General features: G+C 59.2%; 1 protein-coding gene across 3 annotated transcripts; it reads left to right on the plus strand.

Moving 5' to 3' along the window:
• LOC133341685 (choline transporter-like protein 2) lies at positions 1-27,962 on the plus strand. Of its 3 annotated transcripts, none has more exons than XM_061550286.1 (23): positions 1-289; positions 12,819-12,867; positions 13,452-13,525; positions 14,203-14,287; positions 14,762-14,846; positions 15,010-15,123; positions 15,354-15,420; positions 15,813-15,936; positions 16,477-16,560; positions 17,946-18,058; positions 18,179-18,313; positions 18,515-18,614; positions 18,862-18,954; positions 19,156-19,264; positions 20,374-20,478; positions 21,535-21,692; positions 21,860-21,954; positions 22,587-22,690; positions 22,933-23,006; positions 23,434-23,504; positions 23,662-23,747; positions 24,287-24,371; positions 25,996-27,962. In XM_061550286.1, the coding sequence occupies exons 1-23, from the start codon at positions 259-261 to the stop codon at positions 26,094-26,096; spliced, it is 2,142 nt and encodes a 713-aa protein (XP_061406270.1). In that variant the 5' UTR covers positions 1-258; the 3' UTR covers positions 26,097-27,962. The 3 variants fall into 3 exon arrangements, with proteins under 3 accessions (XP_061406270.1, XP_061406268.1, XP_061406269.1); XM_061550284.1 differs by lacking the exon at positions 25,996-27,962 and adding an exon at positions 25,449-25,985; XM_061550285.1 differs by lacking the exons at positions 1-289; positions 25,996-27,962 and adding exons at positions 8,446-8,584; positions 25,449-25,985.
• Positions 27,963-27,969: the final 7 nt, after the last annotated feature.

A 27,969-nucleotide genomic window follows, 5' to 3' on the forward strand; every position in this document is an offset into this window, starting at 1 on the left:
TAGGGATGCAACCCGCCCCTGCATCATCCGGACTCCACATGCTGAAGTCATCATCAACATCAACACTCGCGGCTTCTCCTCTTCACCATCATCATCGTCGCGCCTGTTTCCATATCGTTATATTCGCTAATCCACCGTAATCATAACCAGCATCAGCCCTGACTCATCATCGGCATCTAGCCAGATTCATCAGCCGCTGCAAAGGAGGCATCATCATCACCACCATCATTCGCCGCTGACGCCGTCCTCGCTCCCGCGATGGCAGCGGATGACGGAGACGCGCTCTACGGTGAGCAGCGGGGCCGGGTCGTCGTGGGGTCCACGTGGGTCTGGTGGGTCTGGTGGGTCCGGGTGGGTCTGGTGGGTCCGAGGGGGTCTGGTGGGTCCGGGTGGGTCCGGGTGGGTCTGGTGGGTCTGGTGGGTCCGGGTGGGTCTGGTGGGTCCGGGTGGGTCTGGTGGGTCCGGGTGGGTCTGGTGGGTCCGGGTGGGTCTGGTGGGTCCGGGTGGGTCTGGTGGGTCTGGTGGGTTCGGGTGGGTCTGGTGGATCTGGGTGGCAACCAAGACGGTCGGTCTTGATGGGGCTGTTGGGTCATGACGCGTGGTGATGTGTGCTGATGGGATCTGCTGGGACCTGGCTGGACCAGGTGAACTCTTGCATAGCCCTTCCTTTACAAGTCCCCGTGGCTTGGTGGTCCCTGGGGAAGCCCTGCAAGGGTACCCCGTTGTCTAGAGCCTCACCTAGCAGTGGGTCGCTTGAAGGCCGTGTACGTCTATGATTCCCTATGCGACCATCATCAGCCAGGATCAGTGCATTGCTGGATGAAGGTCTCCCCCCCACCCCCTCGCCTCTGCGACCTCTCAGGAGCCTGCGACGGTCAACACCGCACCCTCAGTGCGGTGTTGCACCACACACAGACATCCTACTGATGAGACACCACACACAGACATCCTACTGATGAGACACCACACACAGACATCCTACTGATGGGACACTGTACCACACACAGACATCCTACTGATGAGACACTGTACCACACACATACATCCTACCGATGAGACACTGCACACAGACATCCTACTGATGGGACACTGCACACAGACATCCTACTGATGGGACACAGCACACAGACATCCTACTGATGAGACACAGCACCACACACAGACATCCTACTGATGAGACACTGTACCACACACAGACATCCTACTGATGAGACACTGTACCACACACAGACATCCTACTGATGGGACACAGCACCACACAGACATCCTACTGATGAGACACCACACACAGACATCCTACTGATGGGACACTGCACCACACACAGACATCCTACTGATGGGATACTACACACAGACATCCTACTGATGAGACACTACACACAGACATCCTACTGATGGGACACTGCACCACACACAGACATCCTACTGATGGGACACAGCACCACACAAACATCCTACTGATGAGACACAGCACCACACAGACATCCTACTGATGGGACACCACACACAGACATCCTACTGATGGGACACAGCACCACACAGACATCCTACTGATGGGACACCACACACAGACATCCTACTGATGAGATACTCGAATGTCGATCCTGGTCTAGAGTTTGCTCGTGTTGAAGCAATGCTGCTCACACGATGCACGGGGCCGTGTGGCTGATGGTGGGATGTGCAAATGCATGTCGATGTGGAGGGGCTGTTGTGTGAAGGAGGCGTGATCATGGCTGCCTCTCTGCATTGTGGGCCTGTGTAGTGATGCGTGTCGCATCTGCGTGTACAGTCGGGGGGGGGGGGCAGTAGGAGGACTCTGCTATCAGCATGTACCCCGTGATTCCGAGTTGATCTGCTGGGTCAAGTCGCGTGAGCACAACGCCGATGTGTGTCGTGGACCCTCCTCCACCACACGCAGCCGAATAAATAAAGCTGTCACGTGAACAAATGCACTTTCACTGATCATTGACCAAGAGTGATCCACACCGTTTAATGCCTGCATCGGTAAATGTTTAAACGCCTTGTGAGTCGTAACAATTGTCGCGAAATCCCCGCGTGGTGAGCCCTGACCCCAACCCGCCCAGTGTTTGTTCAAGGCAGAAGCCACGGGAGGCCTCGGCCTCTTGACAAGACGTGTCACACGCCAGTCGCTTGTGCTTCAGTCCTGGCCAGCGCAACGTGCCGTGACGGGAGCGATGGCGCCAGTCCACTGCTGGATGAGGGGCCACCCCGGGCGACGGGTCGTAGGGAAGTCATTTGACCATACTTCACCACGATGGTCAGTGCACGGTGGTGAAGGGGTTGGTGTGATCTTGGCCGGTTCAGATGTGCTGCTTATGTAATTCGCCACCGATTGTTAGCCGTAACCAGGAATCTAATTTGGTCTGTTTGTTTCATAACGGAGTGCGCTAACCAATGCGCCACCGCTCCACGTGTGAGTTTGTGTGTTCTCGCCCTGAGCTCCAGCGTGAGTGTGCGAGTGGATGGAAGCGAGTGGATGGAAGTGCGCGTGTGGCCTTCATCTGAGCTGGCTAACAGCACTCGCCCCAGCAGTGTGTGTGGGGGGGGGGGGTCTGTGTGGAGTCTGCACGATCCACCCTCATTGTGCACCGCGTCCCTCCGGGTTCTCCGGTTTCCTCCTCGCTTGCGAACCGCGCCCTCCCCGCCCTCCCCCCGCCCCGCCAACTGCGGCAACTTGGCAGGGCCCTCTTGAAACATGAGTCCCGAGACTCAGTGAGGCTCTACTCGGTAAACAACACTAAACCAACTTGAGATCGTCTCATTGAGTCTCAAGACTCGTGCTCAGGAGGGTCCCGCTACATTGGCATCGGCGCGAGTCGCCGTCACGCGGCTCACGAGGGTCTCCCTCTCGGGATGGCTTCATGGCCCCTGTGCTCTACCGCTATTTCTGGCCGTCATCTCGTAGATCAGTGACTTGGGAGGAATCTGTGCGTGATTTCCGAAGCCGAGCAGTTAAAAGCAGGATGGCAGGCGCCCCACATCGCCACCACGCACCGGTATCCGCAGCGCTCTCAGCAGCGGCAGCAGCAGCAGCAGCTGCAGCAGCAGCAGCTGCAGCAGCAGCAGCTGCAGCAGCAGCAGCTGCAGCAGCAGCAGCTGCAGCAGCAGCAGCTGCAGCAGCAGCAGCAGCTACAGCGCTCTCAGCGCCGCTGCTGCTACAGCTGCAGCTGCTACAGCTGCTGCTGCAGCAGCAGCTGCAGCTGCAGCTACAGCGCTCTCAGCGCCGCTGCTGCTACAGCAGCAGCTGCTACAGCAGTAGCAGCAGCAGCAGCTACAGCGCTCTCAGCGCCGCTGCTGCTACTGCAGCTGCTGCTGTAGCAGCTGCTGCAGCTGCTGCTGGAGGAGCGGAGGCGGCGGCGGTGCCACAGCTCCCGCGTGGCTCTGCGGACCCGGCGAACCGAGTTCAATTCCCGCTCGCGGCTAACATCGGTGACAGTGATTGAATCGGTTCTGGGCCCCGCCTAGGTTGACCCAGCCTCAAATTAGCACCTGTGTAAAGATCGCCACTAGGGAGACGAAGGTGGCCGGGTATGGTGCTGCCCCCACCCTCTCGTGCGCCGCGCCGGCCTCAACGCGCGCTCGCGGCGCTCGCCCCGACAGTCCGGGCCGCCCCCACGGGGCGTCGCTACCCTGGCGGTGTCGGTGTTGGTGGTGACCGTGCGAGCACTCGCGCCAGAACTAACAGCAGCAGCAGCAGCGCCATAGGCACTACCAACACACCGGCACCCATCCTCACTCTTAGCATGCACAATAACACGACCCTCAAGTCGAACGCTGCTAACGCAGAGCGAACCCGGCCCCACCCCTCACCCACCCCCACCCCTCACCCACCCCCACCCCTCACCCACCCCTCACCCCTCACCCACCCCCACCCTCACCCACCCCCACCCTCACCCACCCCTCACCCCTCACCCACCCCTCACCCCTCACCCACCCCTCACCCCTCACCCACCCCTCACCCCTCACCCACCCCTCACCCACCCCCACCCCTCACCCACCCCTCACCCCTCACCCACCCCTCACCCCTCACCCACCCCCACCCTCACCCACCCCTCACCCACCCCCACCCCTCACCCACCCCCACCCCTCACCCACCCCTCACCCACCCCCACCCCTCACCCACCCCTCACCCCTCACCCACCCCTCACCCACCCCCACCCCTCACCCACCCCTCACCCACCCCCACCCCTCACCCACACTTCACCCACCCCCACCCCTCACCCACCCCTCACCCTCACCCACCCTCACCCACCCCTCACCCACCCCTCACCCACCCCTCACCCACCCCTCACCCACCCCCACCCCTCACCCACCCCTCACCCTCACCCACCCCTCACCCTCACCCACCCCTCACCCACCCCTCACCCTCACCCACCCCTCACCCACCCCGACCTTCACAGAGCCGAGACTCCCTCACCCAACCGGCACCACAATGAGTCGGCAGATCCCCCCCTCCACGTGTTGGATCTCTCCGCGAAAAAAAATCTATCAACATATTTAACACATCCCATCAGCCACGCACTTGGCCCTCTGTGTGGGTGGATCTTGACAGCAGCGTGTGGCTCAACACAAGCAGACCGGTTGTGACATTCACTGTCTCAACGTGCGAATCGCATGATGCAATAAGTCGGAGCGATTGTAATGACTGCAGCTCGCCTTTAATGATTACATGTTCACGATGCCCCCTGCTTAATCGTTGCCTCCGCTGACGATGACCACCAAGCTGAGCCTCAGCCTGCTCGTGCCGTGAGTCGCGACTTGCCCCCCCCCCCCGACACGCTGTGGGCGGCGTGCGCGTGCCCCGAGTGAGTGGGTCGTGTCGCGGTGACCTGCCCGGGCTCGATTCCCGCTCACGGCCAACACCGGTGACGACTCTCTGAACCGGTCCTGGGCCTCCCCTAGGTCTACTTAGCCTCAAATGAGGTGCGATGTGTAAACATCGGCACTGGCAAGACAAAGGCGGCCGGGCGTGGTGTTGGGCACCCACCCCCTCGTGTGCCGTGCCGGCCTTCATAGGTGCTCGCTAACAGCACTTGCCCCAACAGTCTGTCCCAGGCTACACGGGGGATCTTTGTCTTTGGGTAAAAGAGTGTATACCAACTCGCTAACAGCACTTGCTCCAACAGTCTGTCCCAGGCTACACGGGGGATCTTTGTCTTTGGGTAAAAGAGTGTATACCAACTCGCTAACAGCACTTGCTCCAACAGTCTGTCCCAGGCTACACGGGGGATCTTTGTCTTTGGGTAAAAGAGTGTATACCAACTCGCTAACAGCACTTGCTCCAACAGTATAGCAAACACTGCAGCGGGCTCTATGTCTTTGTAGTGGATTCAGCCTGTGCGGGGGTGAGACTGTGTGTGTGTGAGGCTGTGTGTGTGGTGAGACTGTGTGTGTGGTGAGACTGTGTGTGTGGTGAGACTGTGTGTGTGACTGTGTGTGTGAGACTGTGTGTGTGAGGCTGTGTGTGTGTGAGTCTGTGTGTGTGGTGAGTCTGTGTGTGTGTGAGACTGTGTGTGTGTGAGTCTGTGTGTGTGAGACTGTGTGTGTGGTGAGACTGTGTAATGAGACTGTGTGTGTTGAGTCTGTGTGTGTGTGAGTCTGTGTGTGTGTGAGTCTGTGTGTGTGTGAGACTGTGTGTGTGTGAGTCTGTGTGTGTGAGACTGTGTGTGTGTGAGACTGTGTGTGTGTTGAGGTTGTTTATGTGGTGAGGCTGAGTGGGGGTGGAGCTGTCGCTGGGGCCGTTAGCGGAGCCGGACCGCGAGAGCGGAAACGAAGCCGCGGGGAGGGAGGTGGGTGAGGAACCTTGACAGAGAGCGCTGATGGGTGAGGGAGTGATGGGTGAGTGATGGGTGAGTGATGGGTGAGTGATGGGGGAGGGAGTGATGGGTGAGTGATGGGTGAGTGATGGGGGAGTGATGGGTGAGTGATGGGTGAGTGATGGGGGAGGGAGTGATGGGTGAGTGATGGGTGAGTGATGGGTGAGGGAGTGATGGGTGAGTGATGGGTGAGTGATGGGTGAGTGATGGGGGAGGGAGTGATGGGTGAGTGATGGGTGAGGGAGTGATGGGTGAGTGATGGGGGAGGGAGTGATGGGTGAGTGATGGGGGAGTGATGGGTGAGTGATGGGGGAGGGAGTGATGGGTGAGTGATGGGTGAGTGATGGGTGAGTGATGGGGGAGGGAGTGATGGGTGAGTGATGGGGGAGGGAGTGATGGGTGAGTGATGGGTGAGTGATGGGTGAGGGAGTGATGGGTGAGTGATGGGTGAGGGAGTGATGGGGGAGGAAGTGATGGGTGAGTGATGGGTGAGTGATGGGTGAGTGATGAGTGAGGGAGTGATGGGTGAGTGATGGGGGAGGGAGTGATGGGTGAGTGATGGGTGAGTGATGGGTGAGTGATGGGTGAGTGATGGGTGAGGGAGTGATGGGTGAGTGATGGGTGAGGGAGTGATGGGTGAGGGAGTGATGGGTGAGGGAGTGATGGGTGAGTGAGTGATGGGTGAGGGAGTGATGGGTGAGTGATGGGTGAGGGAGTGATGGGGGAGGGAGTGATGGGTGAGTGATGGGTGAGGGAGTGATGGGTGAGGGAGTGATGGGGGAGATAGTGATGGGGGAGGGAGCGATGGGGGCGGGAGTGATGGGGGAGGGAGTGATGGGGGAGGGAGTGATGGGGGAGGGAGTGATGGGGGAGGGAGTGATGGGGGAGGGAGTGATGGGTGAGGGAGTGATGGGTGAGGGAGTGATGGGGGAGAAGTGATGGGGGAGGGAGTGAAGTGCTGAGGGAGGGAGTGATGGGTGAGGGAGTGATGGTGAGGGAAGTGATGGGTGAGGGAGGTGATGGGTGAGGGAAGTGATGGGTGAGGGAGTGATGGGAGAGGAGTGATGGGGAGGGAGTGATGGGGGAGGGAGTGATGGGGGAGGTGAGGTGATGGGTGAGGGAGTGATGGGTGAGGGAGTGATGGCTGAGTGATGGGTGAGGGAGTGATGGGGGAGGAAGTGATGGGTGAGTGATGGGTGAGTAGTGAATGATGTGAGGGAGTGATGGGTGAGTGATGGGGGAGGGAGTGATGGGTGAGTGATGGGTGAGTGATGGGTGAGTGATGGGTGAGGAGTGATGGGGAGTGATGGTGAGGGAGTTGATGGTGTGAGGGAGTGATGGGTGAGGGAGTGATGGGTGAGTGATGGGTGAGGGAGTGATGGGGGAGGGAGTGATGGGTGAGTGATGGGTGAGGGAGATGGGAGGAGTGATGGGGGAGATAGTGATGGGGGAGGGAGCGATGGGGGCGGGAGTGATGGGGGAGGGAGTGATGGGGGAGGGAGTGATGGGGGAGGGAGTGATGGGGAGGGAGTGATGGGGGAGGGAGTGATGGGGTGAGGGAGTGCTGGGTGAGGGAGTGATGGGGGAGGAAGTGATAGGGAGGGAGTGATGGGGGAGGGAGTGATGGGTGAGGGAGTGATGGGTGAGGGAGTGATGGGAGAGAGGGAGGATGGGGGAGGGAGTGATGGGGGAGGGAGTGATGGGTGAGGGAGTGATGGTAGAGGAGTGATGGGTGGAGGGAGCGATGGGGGAGGGAGCGATGGGGAGGAGCGATGGGGGAGGGAGCGATGGGGGGGAGCGATGGGGGAGGGAGCGATGGGGAGGGAGCGATGGGTGAGGAAGGATGGGGGAGGGAGGATGGGGGAGGGAGTGATGGTGAGGGAGTGATGGGTGAGGGAGTGATGGGTGAGGGAGTGATGGGTGAGGGAGTGATGGGAGAGGGAGTGATGGGTGAGGGAGTGATGGGTGAGGGAGTGATGGGGGAGGGAGTGATGGGGGAGGGAGTGATGGGTGAGGGAGCGATGGGGGAGGGAGCGATTGGGGAGGGAGCGATGGGGGAGGGAGCGATGGGGGAGGGAGCGATGGGGGAGGGAGTGATGGGGCACCTCCAGCGGCAGCTGCCCCTGTGTGGCGCAGTGCGGCTCGCCACCTGCCCTGTGACACGGAGGTCGGTGCGGCTGGAGAGTCGTTCATGGATGAGTCTGTCTGGCTCAAGCAGTGTCGTTTACATTCAAGGTGTTCACATTCCCCTCATTCATACTTTATTAAAACATTCACTCTGCCTACTCATCCATTCTGCTCATTCACTCTCGTGAGTCAGTGAGAGGGTGACTGAGTCAGGGAGGGAGTGAGGAGGAAAGGGGCCGGGTAGAGAGGGAGGGAGGGTGTGTGTGCAGGTTAGTGGGTGGGAGGGAGGGTGTGTGTGCAGGTGAGTGGGAGGGTGTGGGTGCAGGTGAGTGGGAGGGAGGGTGTGGGTGCAGCTGAGTGGGTGGGAGGGAGGGTGTGTGTGCAGGTGAGTGGGAGGGTGTGGGTGCAGGTGAGTGGGAGGGAGGGTGTGGGTGCAGCTGAGTGGGAGAGAGGGAGGGTGTGGGTGCAGGTGAGTGGGAGGGCTCGGCAGAACCGGAATCTCTGCTCTCCGAGTCGTCGCTGCCCGGCACAGGTCGCGGCGCTGTTCGCCACAGGAGCTCGCAGACTACCTCCGCCGCGCTCCCGGCGCCTGAACGCGGCCATGGCGGACTCGGACTACGGTGAGGGGCCCCGCGGGGAGCGCGACCCGGGCGGAGGGACGAGGAAGGGGGTCGGGCAGGAAGGGGGTCAGGCAGGGAGAGGGTCAGGCAGGGAGGCACCCGGCCTGACCGCGGGGGTTCTCGGCCACATCATCCACCACCTCCTCGACACCATCGTCATCATCGTTGTCGTCGTCACCCAGTAAACAAGGACACGTCGGCCCAACGTGCTCCTCTCGGTGCGGGTCCCAGCGCGTCTCTGCCTCGCTGCTGCTGCTGCTGCTTTGCGTGAGAGGCCGCGCCTGTCGCCGCAGGTAGACGATGAGAGGAGGTCACCTGGAGGAGGCACGACCCCCCCACCCCGCGGTGTGTGAGTCCTCCTGCGCGTGGCGGCGGGGAGTGCTGCATTGCGCTCCGAATCGGGCTCGCGGCCGGTTTTAGTGACGGCATATATATGTGAACCGTCGACTCTGCCTTAAATGAGTACCTGGTGTGGTGTGCAAACATCAGAACTGTGAAGACAAAGACGGCCGGACGTGGCGTTGGCCAGCACTGGGTTGTCTTGCCAGACTTGAGATGTGCTCGTTTTTGCACTTGTACCTAGCAGTCTGTTAAGGCTAAGGGGCATCTTTGTCTTTATTATATATCAGCCCCTTTCACTTTGTGTGTCAAAGCGATGTTCTGCTCAAATGAGCTTTGATGCAATGGTGCTCATGTCCTATTTACACCTGAGCCAGTGGTGCAAACTCCACGTTGCTATGGCGGGGACGAGTTTATTAATAGGGCAACCGCTGCTGGCTACCCCACAAAGTCGTACTCATTTTATTGACCCCGGGATGATGATGGGCTGAGTCAACTTCCCCAGCCAGGAGTTGAAGTCGCGACCTTCCGACGGCGGTCCGCTCAATGGATCGCTGCGCCACCTCCCCCCTCTGACGTGCTGGCGGCGCGCGGCACTCTCCCGTTTTAGAGTGCCCACTGAGGCGCACACACCGACACACAGACACACACACACCGACACAAAGATCCCCCGTATAGCCTTAACAGACTGTAGGGGCAAGTGCTGTTAGCGAGCACCTATGAAGGCCGGCACGGCACACGAGGGGGTGGGTGGCCAACACCACGCCCGGCCGCCTTTGTCTCCCTAGCGGCGATGTTTACACATCGCACTAGGTACTCATTTTAGGCTGAGTCGACCTAGGGGAGGCCCGGGACCGGTTCAAATAATCGTCACTGGTGTTGGCCGCAACACACCGACACACACACATACATACAGACACATATAGACACAACAACAACAACAACCGCCATTCGCCACCTAAGTGGCGGTGACGTCACCACGACGCTTGTGCCAGGCCAAGTGCACCTTGAGGCTACGTGAAGTGTCGAACGCCCGCTGGCAGGAGGTCACGGGGCAGACCCAGCAGGTGCCACGGGTCGACTGACCGAGATGACCGAGATGACTGGCTGATGCACCACCTGTGCCCCCTACTGTACCAACTCGCTGTGCTTTAGCCACCCGGCGCTCCGCTCTTTGTTGTGAGCGTCGCTCCTCCGCCCTCCGTTGTTGTTGGAGGGCGACTGCCTCCAACTGCCCAGTAGCGTCCGTCACGAGCCTCCTCCACAGAGGCCGATCTTGACACCGCTGGTACCAGTCATCGGCAAGTCCACTCAACTCCACGTCCTCCTGTACCACATCACTCCATCTCTTCTCTAGCCCGTGCCGCGCCCGTTTAGCCCCCTCTATCCGGCCGAACAAAAGTCGTTTAGGCATGCGGTAGCTGGGCATGCGGGCTACATGACCCAGCCAACGCAGCCTTGCCTGCCGGAGGAGCTCACCGATGGGACTTTGGCCAGATCTTTTAAGGATTTGTGAGCTCCTCACACAATCCAGCCTGGTTAAACCCAGGATGGATCGTAGGCAGGCCAGCCTAAATGTTTCCAAACGGCGAAGATGCTCAATTAGGGGGGTCCACGAAGCTTCGTGCGGAGCGACAGACCAGGTAGCTTCCACACTGCGTTACGCAACCGATGACAAGATATTGCCGCTCGACTGATTCGGAGTGAGACCTCTGCTGTTAACTGGAGCCACCTCCCACACACGCACGCGTACACGCGCACACACACACTAGACGCACACGCACCCACACACGCGCGCACACGCACACACACGCGCACACTCACGCACACACTCACGCACACACGCGGTTTGCTTGCACGTGCCCGCCGCTGTCTGCACGCGACACAAACGCGTGTTGGGACTGTGATCTGGCGATGGGTGTGTGTCAAGCGATGCGTGGAGAGAAAGGAGTGTCCACTGCTATTGGTGTAGCGAGAGCTATACTGGATGTGGTGTGCGGGGTGAGTGTGTACTCTCCGGGTAGGCTCTAGGAGGTGGGCACGTACGTGCGCTCGAGCTGTGGCTAGTCGCCAGGCGTGATTGGTCGCCATCGCGAGGTGTGTCCCGCCGGAATGTGGCGTGCCGAGTTGAGACCAGGCTGGGCACTCTGTGCACAATGAGGCCTGTGGCGAGTTGAGGCCAGGCGGGGCACTCTGTGCACAATGAGGAGGCCTGTGCCGAGCACTGCACTCGGGCCAACAATCCATTCCAGCAGACGCCGTTACAATCACAGACACCCACTCACCACCCACCTATCAGCTGACTCGCATTCACACCCATCCACTCACTCGCCCATCCACTGAATCACTTCGTCACTAACTCGCACACAAACCTACTTACCAACTCCGAAGACAAAGATCACCCGTGTAGCCTTAACAGACTTGGGGCAAGTGCTGTTAGCGAGCACCTGTGAAGGCCGGTTAGGCACCGAGAGGGTGGGTGGCCAGCACCACGCCCAACCGCCTTTGTCTCACTCGTGGCCATGTTTACACACCGCACCAAGTACTCATTTTAGGTTGAGTCGACCTAGGGGAGGCCCAGGACCGGTTCAGATAATTGTCACTTGTGTTGGCCGTGAGCGGGAATCGAACTCGGGTTGCCGGGTTCGTAGCGCAGCGTTAGCACCGTTTGCTACATACGGTGCGAAAGAAGTTCTACAAACACTCACTCACTAACTCACCCACTCCACATCTCAAAGAGAGGGTCCTTGTCTATAACTGCTGGCAGTTGACCAGCACTTGCTCAAGCAAGTCTGACTGATGATGAGACACTGTCGAAACCCGTCCAGAGTTTGCATGTTTGAATCAATGCTGCTGAAATTATGTATTCCCAGAAGGTCGTGTGTGGCTGATTTAACGTGTAAAAAATACTTACGAGTTTCATGTGGAAAGACGGATATGTGAAAGAGCCGTCTTGTCTGCTTCACGATTGTCACTCTGTCATTTGATCGCTCACTAACTCACCCCCACCCACTTCTTCACCCGCTCCATAACTACTCACTCGCCCACCCACTTCTTCACCCACTCCATAACTACTCACTCGCCCACCCAGTTATTCACCCACTCCATAACTAAATTGCACATTCGTTTACTCCCCTGCTGACTCACCAAATCTCTTCCTCACTAACTCACCCACAAACTCACTTGCTCACTCCCCTGTATCACTCACTCATACATCCACCCTCTCGCCCACACGGGTCTGGTATCTGTGTCAGCGCGTGTTGTTTGTGCATCTCTGTGTGTGTCTCTGTGTCTGTGTGTGTCTCTGTGTCTCTGTGTGTGTCTGTGTGTGTGTCTCTGTGTCTGTGTGTGTCTCTGTGTCTGTGTGTGTCTCTGTGTCTGTGTGTGTGTCTCTGTGTCTGTCTGTGTGTGTCTCTGTGTCTGTCTGTGTGTCTGTGTGTCTCTGTGTCTGTGTGTGTCTCTGTGTCTGTGTGTGTCCCTGTGTCTCTGTGTCTGTGTGTGTCCCTGTGTCTGTGTGTGTGTGTCTCTCTGTGTCTCTGTGTCTGTGTGTGTCTGTCTCTGTGTGTCTCTGTGTCTGTGTGTGTCTCTGTGTGTGTGTCTGTGTCTGTGTGTAACTCTTTGTGTGTCTCTGTGTGTGTCTGTGTCTAACTCTGTGTCTGTGTGTGTCTCTGTGTGTGTCTGTGTGTGTGTGTCTGTGTGTGTCTCCGTGTGTGTGTCTGTGTGCGTCTCTGTGTCTGTGTGTGTGTCTGTGTTTGTGTGTGTGTCTTTGTCTGTGTGTCTGTGTGTGTCTCTGTGTGTGTGTCTGTCTGTGTGTGTCTGTGTGTAACTCTCTCTCTGTGTGTAACTTTGTCTGTGTGTAACTCTGTGTGTCTGTGTGTGTGTCTGTGTTCTTCAGGACAACCGAACAAGCATGACCCCAACTTCAGGGGACCCGTGGTGAAACGGTGAGTCCCCACCTGGGGGGTGGGGCGAGATCTGGAGTCGGTGGGGGGGAGAAGTCGGGGGGGGGACCCCTAATATGGTTCTGGGAGATGTACCTGAAGGAAGGAAGCACGTGTGTGTGTGTGGGTGTGTGGGTGTGTGTGGTGTGTGGGTGTGTGTGGTGTGTGGGTGTGTGTGGTGTGTGTGGGTGTGTGTGGGTGTGTGTGTGTGGGTGTGTGGTGTGTGGATGTGGGTGTGTGTGGGTGTGTGTGTGTGGGTGTGTGGGGTGTGGGTGTGTGTGTGTGGGTGTGTGTGGGTGTGTGTGTGTGGGTGTGTGTGGGTGTGTGTGTGGGTGTGTATGTGGGTGTGTGGGTGTGTGTGTGTATGGGTGTGTGTGTGTGGGTGTGTGCGGGAGTGTAGCGGGCTGTGCAGTGGTTAGCGCACTGTGCTACGAACCCAAGTCATGGCCAATACCAGTCCTGGGCCTCTCCTAGGTCGACTAAGCCTCAAATGTAAACATCGCCACTCGGGAGACAAAGGCGACCGGGCGTGGCGCTGTATATATGTACACATGTTAACGAGCGTGTGCGTGTGTGCGTCTCATCAGGAGCTGCACCGACATCGTCTGCTGCATACTCTTCTCTCTCTTCATCCTGGGCTACGTCGCCGTGGGGATCGTTGGTGAGACGACGATGGAGAGGGGGAGGGGAGGGGAGAGGGAGGGGGAGGGGAGGGGGAGGGGAGGGGAGGGGGAAGAGAGGGAAAGGGGAGGGGAGGGGGAGATGCTGGTGTGAGTATGGACGGCCCTACTCATTGCTGTGTCAATAAGATTGTTCATGCGCGTATTCACGTGATAAAATACCTCATTATTTATTTATTTATTTAGCCAGGTAAAGCTCACTGAGTCTCAAGACTCATTTTCAAGAGGGGTTTGCCAAGTTTTCACAGTAGGGAGCGATGTTGCCGAGTGATTTTCAGGGAAGTTTCAACACCGGGAGGTTTGGCACAATATCCACTCTGACTCTGTGTTTGTTTAGCTATGGGAGGAAACTGGAGAACTCAGAGGAGGAAACTCATGCAGAACACACAGACTCCACACACAAGCAAAGACCACTCTCACCCACCCTCGCTCGCTCTGCACAACTGGAGGAAGCAGTGGTATCGTGGTCTGCGTCCCCAGGACCGACTCGGCCTTGAATGGGTATAAATATCAGCACTGGGGAGACAAAGGCGGCCAGGCGTGGTGCTGCTACACACGCCATTGTGTGCCATGCCGGTCTTCACAGGTGCTCGCTAACAGCACCTGCCCCAGCAGTTGTCTGTTCACTGCTCCACGGGGGATCTTTGTGTCTCGGCAGCATGGGTGCATGGAGACCCGCGCCAGGTCATACATCCCGTCGACAGCTACGGCCACTTCTGCGGACAGCCGGGCTCCCCCAACGCGTACGTACGAAGGAGGGCACTCCCCAAATTTGTCTGGGGGGGGGGGGCCTCTGGTAAGAGGGGGCAGGGGGGGCGGTGGCCCCGCTCCGAGCGCCTCGTCGCAGCGTGGAGACCGCTGGTTCGTGGTTGGCGTGTAGGTTAGCCCGCGTCACGATTTGGCCAAGTTGTGTGGTCGTGATCCTCCATCACCCGATAGCCAAACAAATTCATCTGTCCCGAGCTTTTACCGCGCTGCATTTATCAAGTAGATCTACGACGAAGTTCGCTTGAAACTGCGTCGACCCAAGCGTGGCCCAACGCGACACTCGCGAGGGGATCTTAGAGGGTCGGCGTGACCCCGCGTGACCCCGTGTGACCCCACGTGCTCCGTCTGGACACGGCGTGCCAACGGAATGTTGCGTGCGTCTTGTGCGCACGTGTGTGCGTTATCTGCGCGTGCGTGTGTGTGTGTGTTTGCGCGCACGTGTGTCGCAGGGAGAAGCCGTACCTGTTTTACTTCGACATACTGAAATGCGCCAGCCCCGCCACCCTGCTCAACCTGCAGTGCCTCACCACACAGGTGCCCACACGAGACAAAGACGAGACGAAAATAATCCCCCGTATAGCCTTAACAGATTGTCGGGGCAAGTGCTGTCAGCGCCTCTCACCCACTCGCACGGAAGCGGCGTTGGTGATGTTTTACATTTGTAACGCCTCAACCTCCCCCCCCCCCCCCCCCCCAGATCTGTGTGAAGCGCTGCCCGGAGAAGTTTGACAGCCTCCTCGCCGCCGTCGCCACCCCCGGCGGCATGAGCAGCTACGCCGAGTTCTGTGTGCCGGGCTTCACCGTGGGGCAGGTGGGGGACCAGGGCGCGGGCGGGGGGCAGGGGGCGGGGGGCGTGCTCACGTTGTGTCTCACTACTGAGGCTGTGGTTGTGACTGTCTCACTACTGAGGCTGTGGTTGTGACTGTGGTTGTAGCTGTAGCTATGGTTGTGGTTGTGACTGTCTCACTACTGAGGCTGTGGTTGTGACTGTGGTTGTAGCTGTAGCTATGGTTGTGGTTGTGGCTGTGGTTGTGGTTGTAGGCACTGAGCCCCGCTGACATCCTGGCCAAAAGGCAGTGCCCGTCCATCATCTTCCCGAGCCAGCCCTGTGAGTGACCAACACTCACAACACTCACCAACACTCGCAACACTCACCAACACTCGCAACACTCACAACACTCACCAACATTCACCACACTCACCACACTCACAACACTCACCAATACTCACCAACACTCGTGAACACCACTCATCTACACTCATAAATAACCATCACGACCTAAGAAAACAGCGACACTCGTCCCCCCCATCACCCCCCCACTCACCACTCCCTGCTCACCACTCCCCGCTCACCACTCCGCTCTCACCGCCCCCCGCTCGCCGCCCCTCGCTCACCGCTCCCCGCTCACCGCTCCCCTCTCACCGCCCCCCGCTCACCGCCCCCCGCTCACCGCCCCCCGCTCACCACGTGTGCTGCTGCTGCTGCTCCCCGCTCACCAGTCCAGGGCCGCTGCTTCCCGCGCCTCGTGACGGAGCGCAGCGAGGTGAGCGTCGCCGGCAACCGCTCCATCAACTACGGCAACGGACAGCTGCTCAACGCCACCGACATCCAGAAGGGGGCCAAGTACGTGGCGCGGGGGCGCGGGGGGCGTGGGGGGCACAGGGGGCGCAGGGGGCGTGGGGGGGGAGCGGGGGGGGGGGCGGGGGGGGTCTGCGTGTCCGCGTGAGAGGCTGGGGACAGCAGGGTCGTGGTTAGTGTTCTGCGCTACGAACTCGGAGATCCGAGTTCTATTCCCGCTCACGTCCAACACTAGCGACGATTCTCTGAACCTGCCCTGTCCCCCCCCCCCTCCCAAGTTGATTGTGTGGTTTTCTCTTTGGGGGGAGACGGTCAGGTATCCCTTCGATTGGTGTTTGTGTGTGTAGGGTGTGTGTAGGGTGTGTGTGTAGGGGGTTGTTCTATGATTAGGGTGTGTGTGTGTAGGGGGTTGTTCTATGTGTAGGGTGTGTGTGTGTTGTAGGGTGTGTGTGTGTAGGGTGTGTGGAGGGTGTGTGTGTTGTAGGCTCTGTGTGTGTGTGAGAGCAGTGAGTGAGTGGACTGGGGGGCTGGGGTGTAATGCTGCCTCACTCTTTCGTGCCCCCCACCCTACTCCCCCCCCCTCAGGGGGATCTCTAAGTTCATGGACGCGCGTCAGGTGGGCATGAAAGTATTTGAGGATTTTGCGCGATCCTGGTACTGGATCCTCATGTGAGTCCACGGAGCCCTCCTCCTCACCTACCCACTCACCCGAACACTCACCGACTCGCCGACTCACTCACTCACATACCCACTCACCTACCTCCCCACTCACCCACTCGCCCACCCACCAACTCAGCCACCCATTCACCCACCCACCGACTCACCCACCCACCGACTCACCCACCCACCCATTCACCCACCCACCAACTCAGCCACCCATTCACCCACCCACCCACTCACCCACCCACCCATTCACCCACCCACCCACCCATTCACCCACCCATTCACCCACCCACCAACTCAGCCACCCACCCACCCACCCATTCACCCACCCACCAACTCAGCCACCCATTCACCCACCCACCCACTCACTCACCCACCGACTCAGCCACCCTCTCACTCCACTCCCTTACCCATTTGGTGGCAGGGTGATGACACTCGTGCCTCATAGCAAGAAATTCCTGGGTTCGACTCCCGACTAGGGTGTCTTTCTGCGTAGAGTTTGAATTCTCGCCCCCTGTTCCGCGTGGCTTTCCTCCGGGGTCTCCGACTTCCTACCATAGCTGAGCCCACACACACAGTGGAACTGGCATTGGCCAAACCGCATCCCAGTGCTAAAAGTTCACTGCAAATTACTCAAATTCGTATTGCACACCGCAGCAATATCTTGACAGGACACTCCTGAAAAGCAGTCTTGAGACTCGGTGAGGCTTTCCACGGTAACCCGTCGCAATGAACTAATGTACGTACGTATCTTGAACTTCTTTTGCACCGTACGCGGCCAACCATGAGTGGGCGCGTGTCGGGGTGTGAACATTGGCAGGCACTCATTGCTGTATTGCACATCGCGGTTTCTATGTTTGGGTGTGTATGGATTATTGTGTACACGTTGGTGTGTATACATTGCCGTGTGTGCGTGTCCATGCGGGCGTGTAATGGGGAGCGGTGGTGTAGCGGTTAGCGTGCTGGGCTATGAACCTGGCGTACCAGGTTCGATTCCTGCTCACAGCCAACCCCAGTGACGATTATCTGAACCGGTCCTGGGCCTTCCTCTAGGTCGACCCAGCCTCAAATAATTACTTCATAGATGCTCCGTTCAAGGCTATAGGGGGATCTTTTTTTCTTGTTCAAGAGTGAGCGGTGGTGCACCGGTCCTCGCTCGAGGCCAACATCGGTGACGACGATTATCCGAATCTGTCCTGAGCCTGCCGCTGGGTCATCTCAGCCTCGCACGAGCACCTGGTGCGGCGTGCCAACATCGGCACTCGGGCGAGACGGGCTTTGTCCACGCCACCGCATCGTGTGCCGTGCCGGCCTTTGTAGGTGCTCGCTAATTGCACTTTCCCAAGCAGTCTGTTAAAGCTCCCTGGGGGATCTTTGTGGTGTTTGTGCAGCGGTCTGGGCATCGCGCTGCTGCTCAGTCTGCTCTTCCTCGTGCTGCTTCGCTTCCTGGCCGGAGTCATCGTCTGGGTCATGCTCGTCGCCCTCGTCGCCATCGTCGGATACGGTACCCGTCGCGTCCCCCCCCACCACCCACCCCGCGTCTTGCCCGTGTCTACCCTCCATATGCCCCCCGTGTCCCCCCTCCCCATAACCACCCCCCCCGTGTCCCCCCTCCCCCCACCAGGCATCTACCACTGCTACTGGGAGTACAGTGTGAACCTGAAGGGGAGACCTGGGGCGGATAACAAGATCACAGACCTCGGATTCCAGACCGACCTGCGGGTCTACTTGCAAGTGCGGGACACCTGGCTGGCCATCAGTGAGCCCCGCACTCACCTGCCCCCCCCTCACCTTCACCCCCCTCACCTGCCCCCCCTCACCTTCACCCCCCTCACCTGCCCCCCCCTTACCTGTGTACTCAACTACGTTGTTGCTGAACTGTGTACACACCAGACACCTGTACACACGGTGCACCTGTGTCCACCTCATCACGTGTACACCCCCCCCCCGTGTCCCTCAGTGATCCTGCTGTGCATCCTGGAGGTGGTGATCCTGCTCCTGGTGGTGTTCCTCAGGAAGAGGATCCTCATCGCCATAGCCCTCATCAAGGAGAGCAGCAAGTAGGACTCGCTAACAAAGACGAACGTCCCCCGTGTAGCCTTGACAGACTCGCACGCGCAAGTGCCGTTCGCGAGTAGCACCTTTGAAGGCCGGCACCGCACACAAGGGGGGGGGGGGTCGCAATGTTTACACGCCGCGCGAGGTGCTCGTTTAAGGCTGAGTCGACCTAGGGGAGGCCCAGGACTGGTTCAGATATTTATCCCCAATGTCTGCGCCCCCCCCTCCACACCCCCGTGTCTCCCCCAGGGCGATTGGCCACATGATGTCGTCGCTCCTCTTCCCCATCGTCACGTTCGTGCTGCTTGCCGTCGTCATCAGCTACTGGGCCATCACATCTCTGTATCCTCTACCTCGTCATCATGCACCTCATCGGCCACTTCGTCATGCGTCTCATCAACGTCGTCATCCAGCTCTTATCCTCACCACCTCTTCAAGCTCATCCACCTTCTCTACATCTTCCCTTCCTCGGCTACCACCACCAACTTGCTGCTGCCGCCGCTATGCATCCACGCGGTGTGACCCTTGACCCCGCGCGCTCAGCTACCTGGCCACGTCGGGTGTGGCCGTGTACAAGGCGGTGGTGCCGGGGGGGCCCAACAGCAGCGGAGAAGCCTGCGCCTCCCTCAACGGGACCCACTGCTCCCCAGAGGTACGGGCCCTGGGGATACGGGGGCTGGGAGAGACGGGGCTGGGAGAGACGGGGGCTGGGAGAGACGGGGGCTGGGAGAGACGGGGCTGGGGGAGACGGGGGCTGGAAGAGACGGGGGCTGGGGGAGACGGGGGCTGGGAGAGACGGGGGCTGGGAGAAACGGGGGCTGAGAGAGACGGGGGCTGGGGGAGACGGAGCTGGGGGAGATGGGGGCTGGGAGAGGCGGGGGCTGGGAGAGAGAGACGGGGGCTGGGAGAGGCGGGGGCTGGGAGAGAGAGACGGGGGCTGGGAGAGACGGGGGCTGGGGGAGACGGGGCTGGGAGAGACGGGGGCGGGGGGAGACGGGGGCTGGGAGAGACGGGGGCGGGGAGAGACGGGGCTGGGAGAGACGGGGGCTGGGAGAGACGGGGCTGGGAGAGACCGGGGCTGGGGGAGACGGGGCTGGGGGAGACGGGGCTGGGAGAGACGGGGCTGGGAGAGACGGGGCTGGGAGAGACGGGGCTGGGGGAGACGGGGGCTGGAAGAGACGGGGGCTGGGGGAGACGGGGGCTGGGGGAGACGGGGGCTGGGAGAGACGGGGGCTGGGAGAGACGGGGGCTGGGAGAGACGGGGGCTGGGAGAGACGGGGGCTGGGAGAGACGGGGCTGGGAGAGACGGGGGCTGGGAGAGACGGGGGCTGGGAGAGACGGGGCTGGGAGAGACCGGGGCTGGGGGAGACGGAGCTGGGGGAGACGGGGCTGGGAGAGACGGGGCTGGGAGAGACGGGGGCTGGGGGAGACGGGGGCTGGGGGAGACGGAGCTGGGGGAGACGGGGCTGGGAGAGACGGGGCTGGGAGAGACGGGGCTGGGAGAGACGGGGCTGGGAGAGACGGGGCTGGGAGAGACGGGGCTGGGAGAGACGGGGCTGGGAGAGACGGGGCTGGGAGAGACGGGGCTGGGAGAGACGGGGCTGGGAGAGACGGGGCTGGGAGAGACGGGGCTGGGATAGACGGGGCTGGGCCACGGGGTGACCACCAGAGGGCGCTGGAGCTCCACGCCGCTCTGCTGCGTTCCGGGTGCAGCGTGCGAGTGGCGCGTCACGCCCGCGGCGTCTCTCTGTCTCGGCACAGACGTTCAACATCTCGGCCGCCTTCGCCGCTTGTCCCAGCGCCAGCTGCATCTTCACCAGCTTCGGCGGAGAGGACCTCTACCACCGCAACATCTTCAATCTGCAGGTGCTGCTCGGCGAGATGGCGACGTGGTGGTGGTGATTACGTAGTGGCTTTTAATAATGGTGGTGGTGATGTGGTGATGTGATGCCAGTGATGGTGATAGTGAAAATAACGATGACTAGCTGTACTACCCGGCTTCGCCCGGGACTTGTATCCACCACGCCCGGCCGCCTTTGTCTCCCCAGTGGCGATGTTAATACGCCACACCAGTTACTCGTTTTGAGGCTGAGTCCCTCCCTCACCACTCTCCCTCCCTCACCACTCTCCCTCCCTCACCACTCTCCCTCCCTCACCACTCTCCCTCCCTCACCACTCTCCCTCCCTCACCACTCTCCCTCCCTCACCACTCTGTAGAGGACGTGAAACTTCGATGAATTTACCTCAGAGTCGCGTGGTGGGTGTCGAGGCCTAGCACCGTGCAGAGCCTCCGGCCTCGCCTAAATTGCCCACCCGGCTGAGGCTGGGTACGGGTGGCGTTCCCCCCCCCCCCCCCCCCCGCGCTACAATAATACTGTCTAATCGCTATAATTTTATAATCTACCGACCCTATAATAGTAATTGCACACATTGTGGTGGGGGGGGAGTGAAGAGGACGTGAAACTTTGATGAATTTACCTCAGAGTCACGTGTTAATGCGTGCGCTTATTTTTAACGGGAATTAAAAATGGCGTCCACCCCGCGGCGAAGGCGTCGCTACCCGTTGGCAGGGGCAACCGCCGTCCAATGAAAGCGGCGAAGGCGTCGCTACCCGTTGGCAGGGGCAACCGCCGTCCAATGAAAGCAGCGAAGGCGTCGCTACCCGTTGCCAGGGGCAACCGCCGTCCAATGAAACTGCGTATGGTCCGGCGACCCACAGACAGACAGACAGATTCGCGATTTTATATATATAGATGATGATGGAGAGATTGGTGATGATGGTGGGGGTGATGATAGTTTGACATGATTACAGCATGGTGATAATGCTTAAAATCATGATGATGATTGTATTGAGCATCATGATAATGGTGTCACCTGTCATGCTATCACTGGTGATGACCCCCCCCTCCCCCCCCCCCCCAGGTGTATAATGTATTTGCGTTCTTCTGGGCCATGAACTTCGTGATCGCGCTGGGCCACTGCACCCTGGCGGGGGCCTTCGCCTCCTACTACTGGGCCCCCAGCAAGCCCGGAGACATCCCCCCCTGCCCCGTCTTCTCCTCCTTCGGACGCACGCTGCGGTGAGAGCGAGTGCCACGAGCGTACTGCTCGTGGCAGTGCCGTGTACTCGAGCCGAGCCGGCTTGGCCGTGTTCCGCGCGTACAGCACGAGTGTGATGGCAGTGGTGGTAGTGCTGGTGGTAATGTTGGCAGCGACCGTGGCGGTGTTGCCGGTGATGGTGATGTAGGTACCACACGGGTTCGCTGGCATTCGGATCGCTCATCCTCGCCATCGTCCAACTCATCCGCGTCATGCTGGAGTACATCGACCACAAGCTCAGAGGTGAGCTCACTCACGCGCTCGCTCACTCGCGCGCTCACTCACGCGCTCACTCACGCGCTCACTCGCGCGCTCGCTCGCGCGCTCGCTCGCGCGCTCGCTCATGCGCTCGCTCACGCGCTCGCTCACGGGCTCGCTCACGCGCTCGCTCACGCGCTCGCTCACGCGCTCGCTCACGCGCTCGCTCACGCGCTCACTCACGCGCTCACTCACGCGCTCACTCACTCACGCGCTCACTCACGCGCTCGCTCACGCGCTCGCTCACGCGCTCGCTCACGCGCTCGCTCACGCGCTCGCTCACGCGCTCACTCACGCGCTCACTCACGCGCTCGCTCACGCGCTCACTCACGCGCTCACTCGCCAACACTTGCACACTCAGCAACACTCGCACACACACTCACTGACACACACACTTGCTTTTTCAAATACACACTTACACACTCGCTCACATACAAACTCACACACTCATTCAAACTCTTACTCTGTGTATCTCGTCATGTCTCTGTGTGTGTATCTCCGCGTGTCTCCGCGTGTTTCTGTGTAACCACGTGTTTCTGCGTGTCTCTGTGTAACCACGTGTCTCTGCGTGTCTCTGTGTCTCTGCGTGTCTCTGTGTCTCTGCGTGTCTCGAGTAGTGTCGGAGAACAAGTGCGCCCGGTTCGTGATGTGCTGCCTCAAGTGCTGCTTCTGGTGTCTGGAGAAGTTCATAAAGTTTCTTAACCGCAATGCCTACATCATGGTGACCACCACCACCACCACAACCACCACCACCACCACATCCACCACAACCACCACAACCACGTCCACCACAACCACTTCCACCACACATGACTACCAACCTTCACACCACCTCCTCACGCCCACCACTTCCACCATCCACCACTACTTCTGTCCACCACTATCATCATGTCCACCTTCACACACTGTCACCCCCCCACTCACAATGATCCACCCCGCGTGTCCACCCCGTGTGTGACCCAGGTCGCCATCTATGGGAAGAATTTCTGCGTCTCGGCCAAGAACGCCTTCTTCCTGCTCATGCGAAACATCGTGCGGTGAGGGGGCCCGCCGGGGGCCCACTGGGGTCCTACTCCGAGATCCCACGAGTCTCGCTGTTCATCCAGCCGTGCTTCCTATGGGGCCCTGTAGGTCCTATAGGTCCCACTCGGGTTCTTTGAGTCTCACTGGGGTCATGACAGGGTCACGTGAGTCTCACTGGGGCCTCTGTGGGATCCCAGTGGGTTCTCTTGGGCCTTGGTGGGGCCTTGACGATGGTGAAGATGATAGTAATCATGGTGGTGAACGATGATGATGGTGATGATAATGGTGGTGATAATGGTGGCCTTGACGATGGTGAAGATGATAGTAATCATGGTGGTGAATGATGATGATGGTGATGATAATGGTGGTGTTGATGATGGTGATGACGGTGGTGATGACGGTGGTGATAATGATGGTGGTGGTAATGATGATGTCTTGCAGAGTGGTGGTGCTAGACAAGGTGACAGATTTTCTTCTGATGATGGGGAAGCTGCTGGTGGTTGGAGCAGTGGGTGAGACACAACACCAACACCCCGTCACAACACCCCGTCACAACACCCCGTCACAACACCCCGTCACAACACCCCGTCACAACACCCCGTCACAACACCCCGTCACAACACCCCGTCACAACACCCCCCCCCCCATCCCTCGCCCCACGTGTGGCAGGCGTGCTGGCGTTCTTCTTCTTCTCCGGCCGCATCTCCTTCATCCCGACTCACCCGGTGCTCAACTACTACTGGGTGCCCATCCTGGTGAGGAGCAGGGGCTGAGGGGGCACGTGGAGGGGCAGCGTCAGAGGGGAAGGGGGTCACGTGCGTCAGTCAGGGGGCCAACGGTGGGGGTGGGGTCCAGTGCCTCTCCCCTCTCTTGATTCTGGGTGGGTGCGTCAGAAATGGACGTGCGTGTCGGTGTATCCGTGTCCTGGGCAGCGCCGGGCTAGACGCGCCGTGAGGCTCACTGGGCGGTTAGAGGCAGTCGCCCTGCAACGATAGTGGGGGGCGGAGGAGCGACGCTCGCGACAACGAGCGGAGCGCCGGACGACTACGACTCATTGAGGCGGCGCGTTTGCCGGTCGTGCCGCTGGGCAGACAGGTGGCTGTGCGTGGCCACCCACCCCCTCGGGCGCCGTGTTGGTCCGCATTGGTCCGCGTTGGTGCTCACTAACAGCACTTGCCCCAACAGCCTGTTAAGGCGAGACGGGGGGGGGGTCTTTGTGGGTGTGTATCCGTGTCACGTCCGCGTGTGTGTCCGTGTCACGTCCGCGTGTGTGTGTGTGTGTGTTTCCACCCAGACGGTGGTGGTGGGCTCCTACATGGTAGCCCACGGCTTCTTCAGCGTCTACAGCATGTGTGTGGACACGCTCTTCCTGTGCTTCTGTGAGTACACGGCGCGCTCGTTCAGGCGCGCACTCACACGCGTGCCAACGCGCGCACACACTCGGATACGCATGCACAAACGCGCGTCCTGGATTTCTTGAGCTTCCATCTTTTCTTCCTTTCGTCTTCTCTCAATCGACATCTCTCTCCTGGGGGTTTGCTGACCATGCTTCACTCCGCTCATTGTAGGTTGGTGAAGGAAGCAACGCCGTGCGAGACACCGCGTGACGAAACCCCTCCCAGAGTTTGCTTGAACCAATGCTGCGGATGTTGAACTTCTTTCGCACCGTACGTAGCCAATCGTGCCGATGAGATCGACTCTCAGAAGGACGGCCGTGTGGCTGAGTATCGTTGGTATAGAGGGACAGATGGTTAGTTGTAGCACTGGCTGGTGGTGTGAGGAGGCCTTCATCCAGCAGTGGATAGCCATTGGGAGATGATGCATTTGCCTGTGTTTTGTACCCATGTGATCTCCACTCCTCTGTGACCCTTCTGCTGATGGTGTTTATCTGATGGGGTTCATGCTGCTGCGGACGGTGATTGTGGTCTAACTGAGGTGCTCCTCCTCTCTTCTCCCTTCTCCTCCCTCCTCCGCCTCCTCCTCCGCCTCCTCCTCCGCCTCCTCCTCCTCCGCCTCCTCCTCCGCCTCCTCCTCCTCCGCCTCCTCCTCCTCCTCTACCTTCTCCTTCATTTCCATCTGTCCTGCGTGATTGGCAACTTTCATATTTCCGTTAAGCACACACGCTCCCATCACCACCTCCCCATCACCACCTCCCCATCACCACGTCCCCATCACCACGTCCCCATCACCACGTCCCCATCACCACGTCCCCATCACCACGTCCCCATCACCACCTCCCCATCACCACCTCCCCATCACCACCTCCCCATCACCACCTCCCCATCACCACCTCCCCATCACCACCTCCCCATCACCACCTCCCCATCACCACCTCCCCATCACCACCTCCCCATCACCACCTCCCCATCAATACCCCACATCGCCAACCTCCATCGCCACCTTCATCACCCAACCTTCACCCACCCATCACCACCACCCCACCACCACCGCCCCAGGCGAGGACCTGGAGCGGAACGACGGCTCTCTGGAGCGCCCCTACCTCATGTCCCCCGGCCTCCTGCAGCTGCTGGGGAAGCCGGGGGCCACGCTCGCCCAGGAGTCCTCCGACTGAGGGACCCCTCCCTCTGGGGCCCCCGTTCCTCTGGGCCCCTTCGGGCTCTCCCGTCCCTCTGAATAAAGGCCCCCACCATCCCTACGGGGTCCACCGTGCTCTGGTTAGGGGGTCACCATCCCTACTGGGTCCACCGTTCTCTGGCTAGGGGGTCACCATCCCTACGGGGTCCACCGTTCTCTGGTTAGGGGGTCACCATCCCTACGGGGTCCACCGTGCTCTGGCTAGGGGGTCACTATCCCTACGGGGTGCACTGCCTTATGGGGCCCGTTGCCTTATTGGGCCCCGCCGATCTGTCACCCTCCAGCTCAATGCCCACCGGCCCCCCAGACTCCCCGAGCTCGGGGACCCCCCCCCCCTACTCCTCTGGGTGGCACTCAACTCCAGCCAAGGCCCCACCCACCCCTCACGTGTCCGTGTCCCTCCCGCAGTGGAAGACCTGGAGAAGAACGATGGCTCGGTGGAGAAGCCATACTTCATGTCCAAAGGGCTCATGAAGATCCTAAACAAAAAGAACATTGTGGCCGAATGATGGGGGGGGGGGGGGGGTGCAGGGGGGTATGGAGGGAGTTACCTCGATTTTTGATCCAGTCGGTCAACACTGGCGAATCGACAGTGGCTATCACGTGGACATATTAGCCCCGGCCATGTTAGTGTGGAATGTCGAGGTGAGCACCAGTATCTCAATGCTCATTTGAACAAGAAACCACTTTGCCTACCTGCCCCCCCTCCACCTGCTGCCCCCACCCCAGGGCTAGGGTTAGAGCCGGGGTCAGGGTTGGGATTAGGGTCACAGTGGTTCAAGAATCAATCGTCCGTTGCTGCAGTGTATATAATGGATTCTTAAATCCATCTGTGTAGAGCGTAAAGCGGCCGTGTTATTGTATTTGTGGGTTTTCTCTGGGTTCCCCGGTTTCTTCCAACGTGGAGCCAAACGCCCTTAGCGGAAAAACCTCGACTCGTTCGCCAATAACACCGTGGCCTTATAAGGAAAATCTATACGGGCGACGTTTCAGGCAATGACCCTTCTTCATAACCCAGGGAGGCCATCGAGATGGATTGCAGTATCACCAAGTAGTTTGTGTTGTAGTCGCCTTGTCCCACACAGGGAGGGGGGCTGCCAATGGGGGTGTTGAGATGGTGCGTGCTGCTGTGTAATGCTCGTTGAGTTTGAGCTGGCGCTGTGCGGACGCTCCGGTTGTGACTGATGAATATACCAAACACTCCCAGTGTAGCAGTATCGCACTCGTCCTCCTTGAGACTCAACGAGGCTCTCCCGTGTAAGAGGGTGGAGGTCCGGAGTCGGGGGAGGAACCAATGTTATAAAATCAGGTCTGGGGCGAGGGTTCAGGGTCGGGAGGTTGCCCTGCCTTCCCTCCCAAACCCAGAAGGAGCCCCCCCCCCTCTCCCTTCTGGATGTGGTTGTCATCGTTTTTGTGCCAGGGCCGTGTCTGTTTATTAATTTTCGAGCGTCGTGATTGGGTTTGCGTGGATGTAAAGTGTATAGTGTCTCTGTACACACACGCAGACACACATACACACACGTATATATATACACACAGACACACACGTATGTATATACACACACAGACACACACGTATATATACACACACACACAGACACACACGTATATATACACACACACACAGACACACACGTATATATACACACACACGGCCAGCCTGCGGATAATCTGCATACAGTACTGGGTGTTTTAGGGTAAAACAAACTCATTACACACACACAGGAAACACATGACACACTCGCATATATATATTTATAATACAGTTTTTGTTAGATTGCGTAAATATAAATGTGTCGTTCACCCACCACGACCCGACAGCCCAATAGTGAGGTCTGTCACGTGAACAGAACGCGCCAATTCGTGACCACTTCAGCACACCGCTTGTGTGTTGGAGAGTAAACCCACAACATTTACAATTCGAGTCCGAGGTTTCGCTGGTGATTACAACCAGCTTCATCGGTCGATTTTGCCCGAATTGTGCTGGGTTAACGACACTTGTATTTACGTGATCCAACCCAAAAAACATGTATTATCAATGATATTGGTCTCGAACCCCTCCGTGTTACATTGGAGCTGTATCTGACGTGTGCATGGCGCTGTGCCCTTGCCACGTGCACCTCGGCGTCCTCGAGCGGTCGCCTTGTGAATGCGCAGGGCGGCGATCATCTTAAACCTGGGGGCTTAAAGATACTGCGCTGTATTACAATTGCATTACTTGTGCTTTTATTCAGTTCATTCATCCGTGTGCGTGTTTTTATCGTCAGAGTAAGGTTGAACCGTTACAGTGCTTGGCTACTGATGCATGATGGAGCGAGCGCTGTGTACCGTCACGCGTTGCCGCGAATAAATCTGTTGGGCATTGACCTCATTGACCTCATT

This window comes from Lethenteron reissneri, chromosome 12 (assembly GCF_015708825.2).
Source record: "Lethenteron reissneri isolate LAM-NWPU_2019-01 chromosome 12, ASM1570882v1, whole genome shotgun sequence".
Taxonomy (NCBI): Eukaryota; Metazoa; Chordata; class Hyperoartia; order Petromyzontiformes; family Petromyzontidae; genus Lethenteron; species Lethenteron reissneri.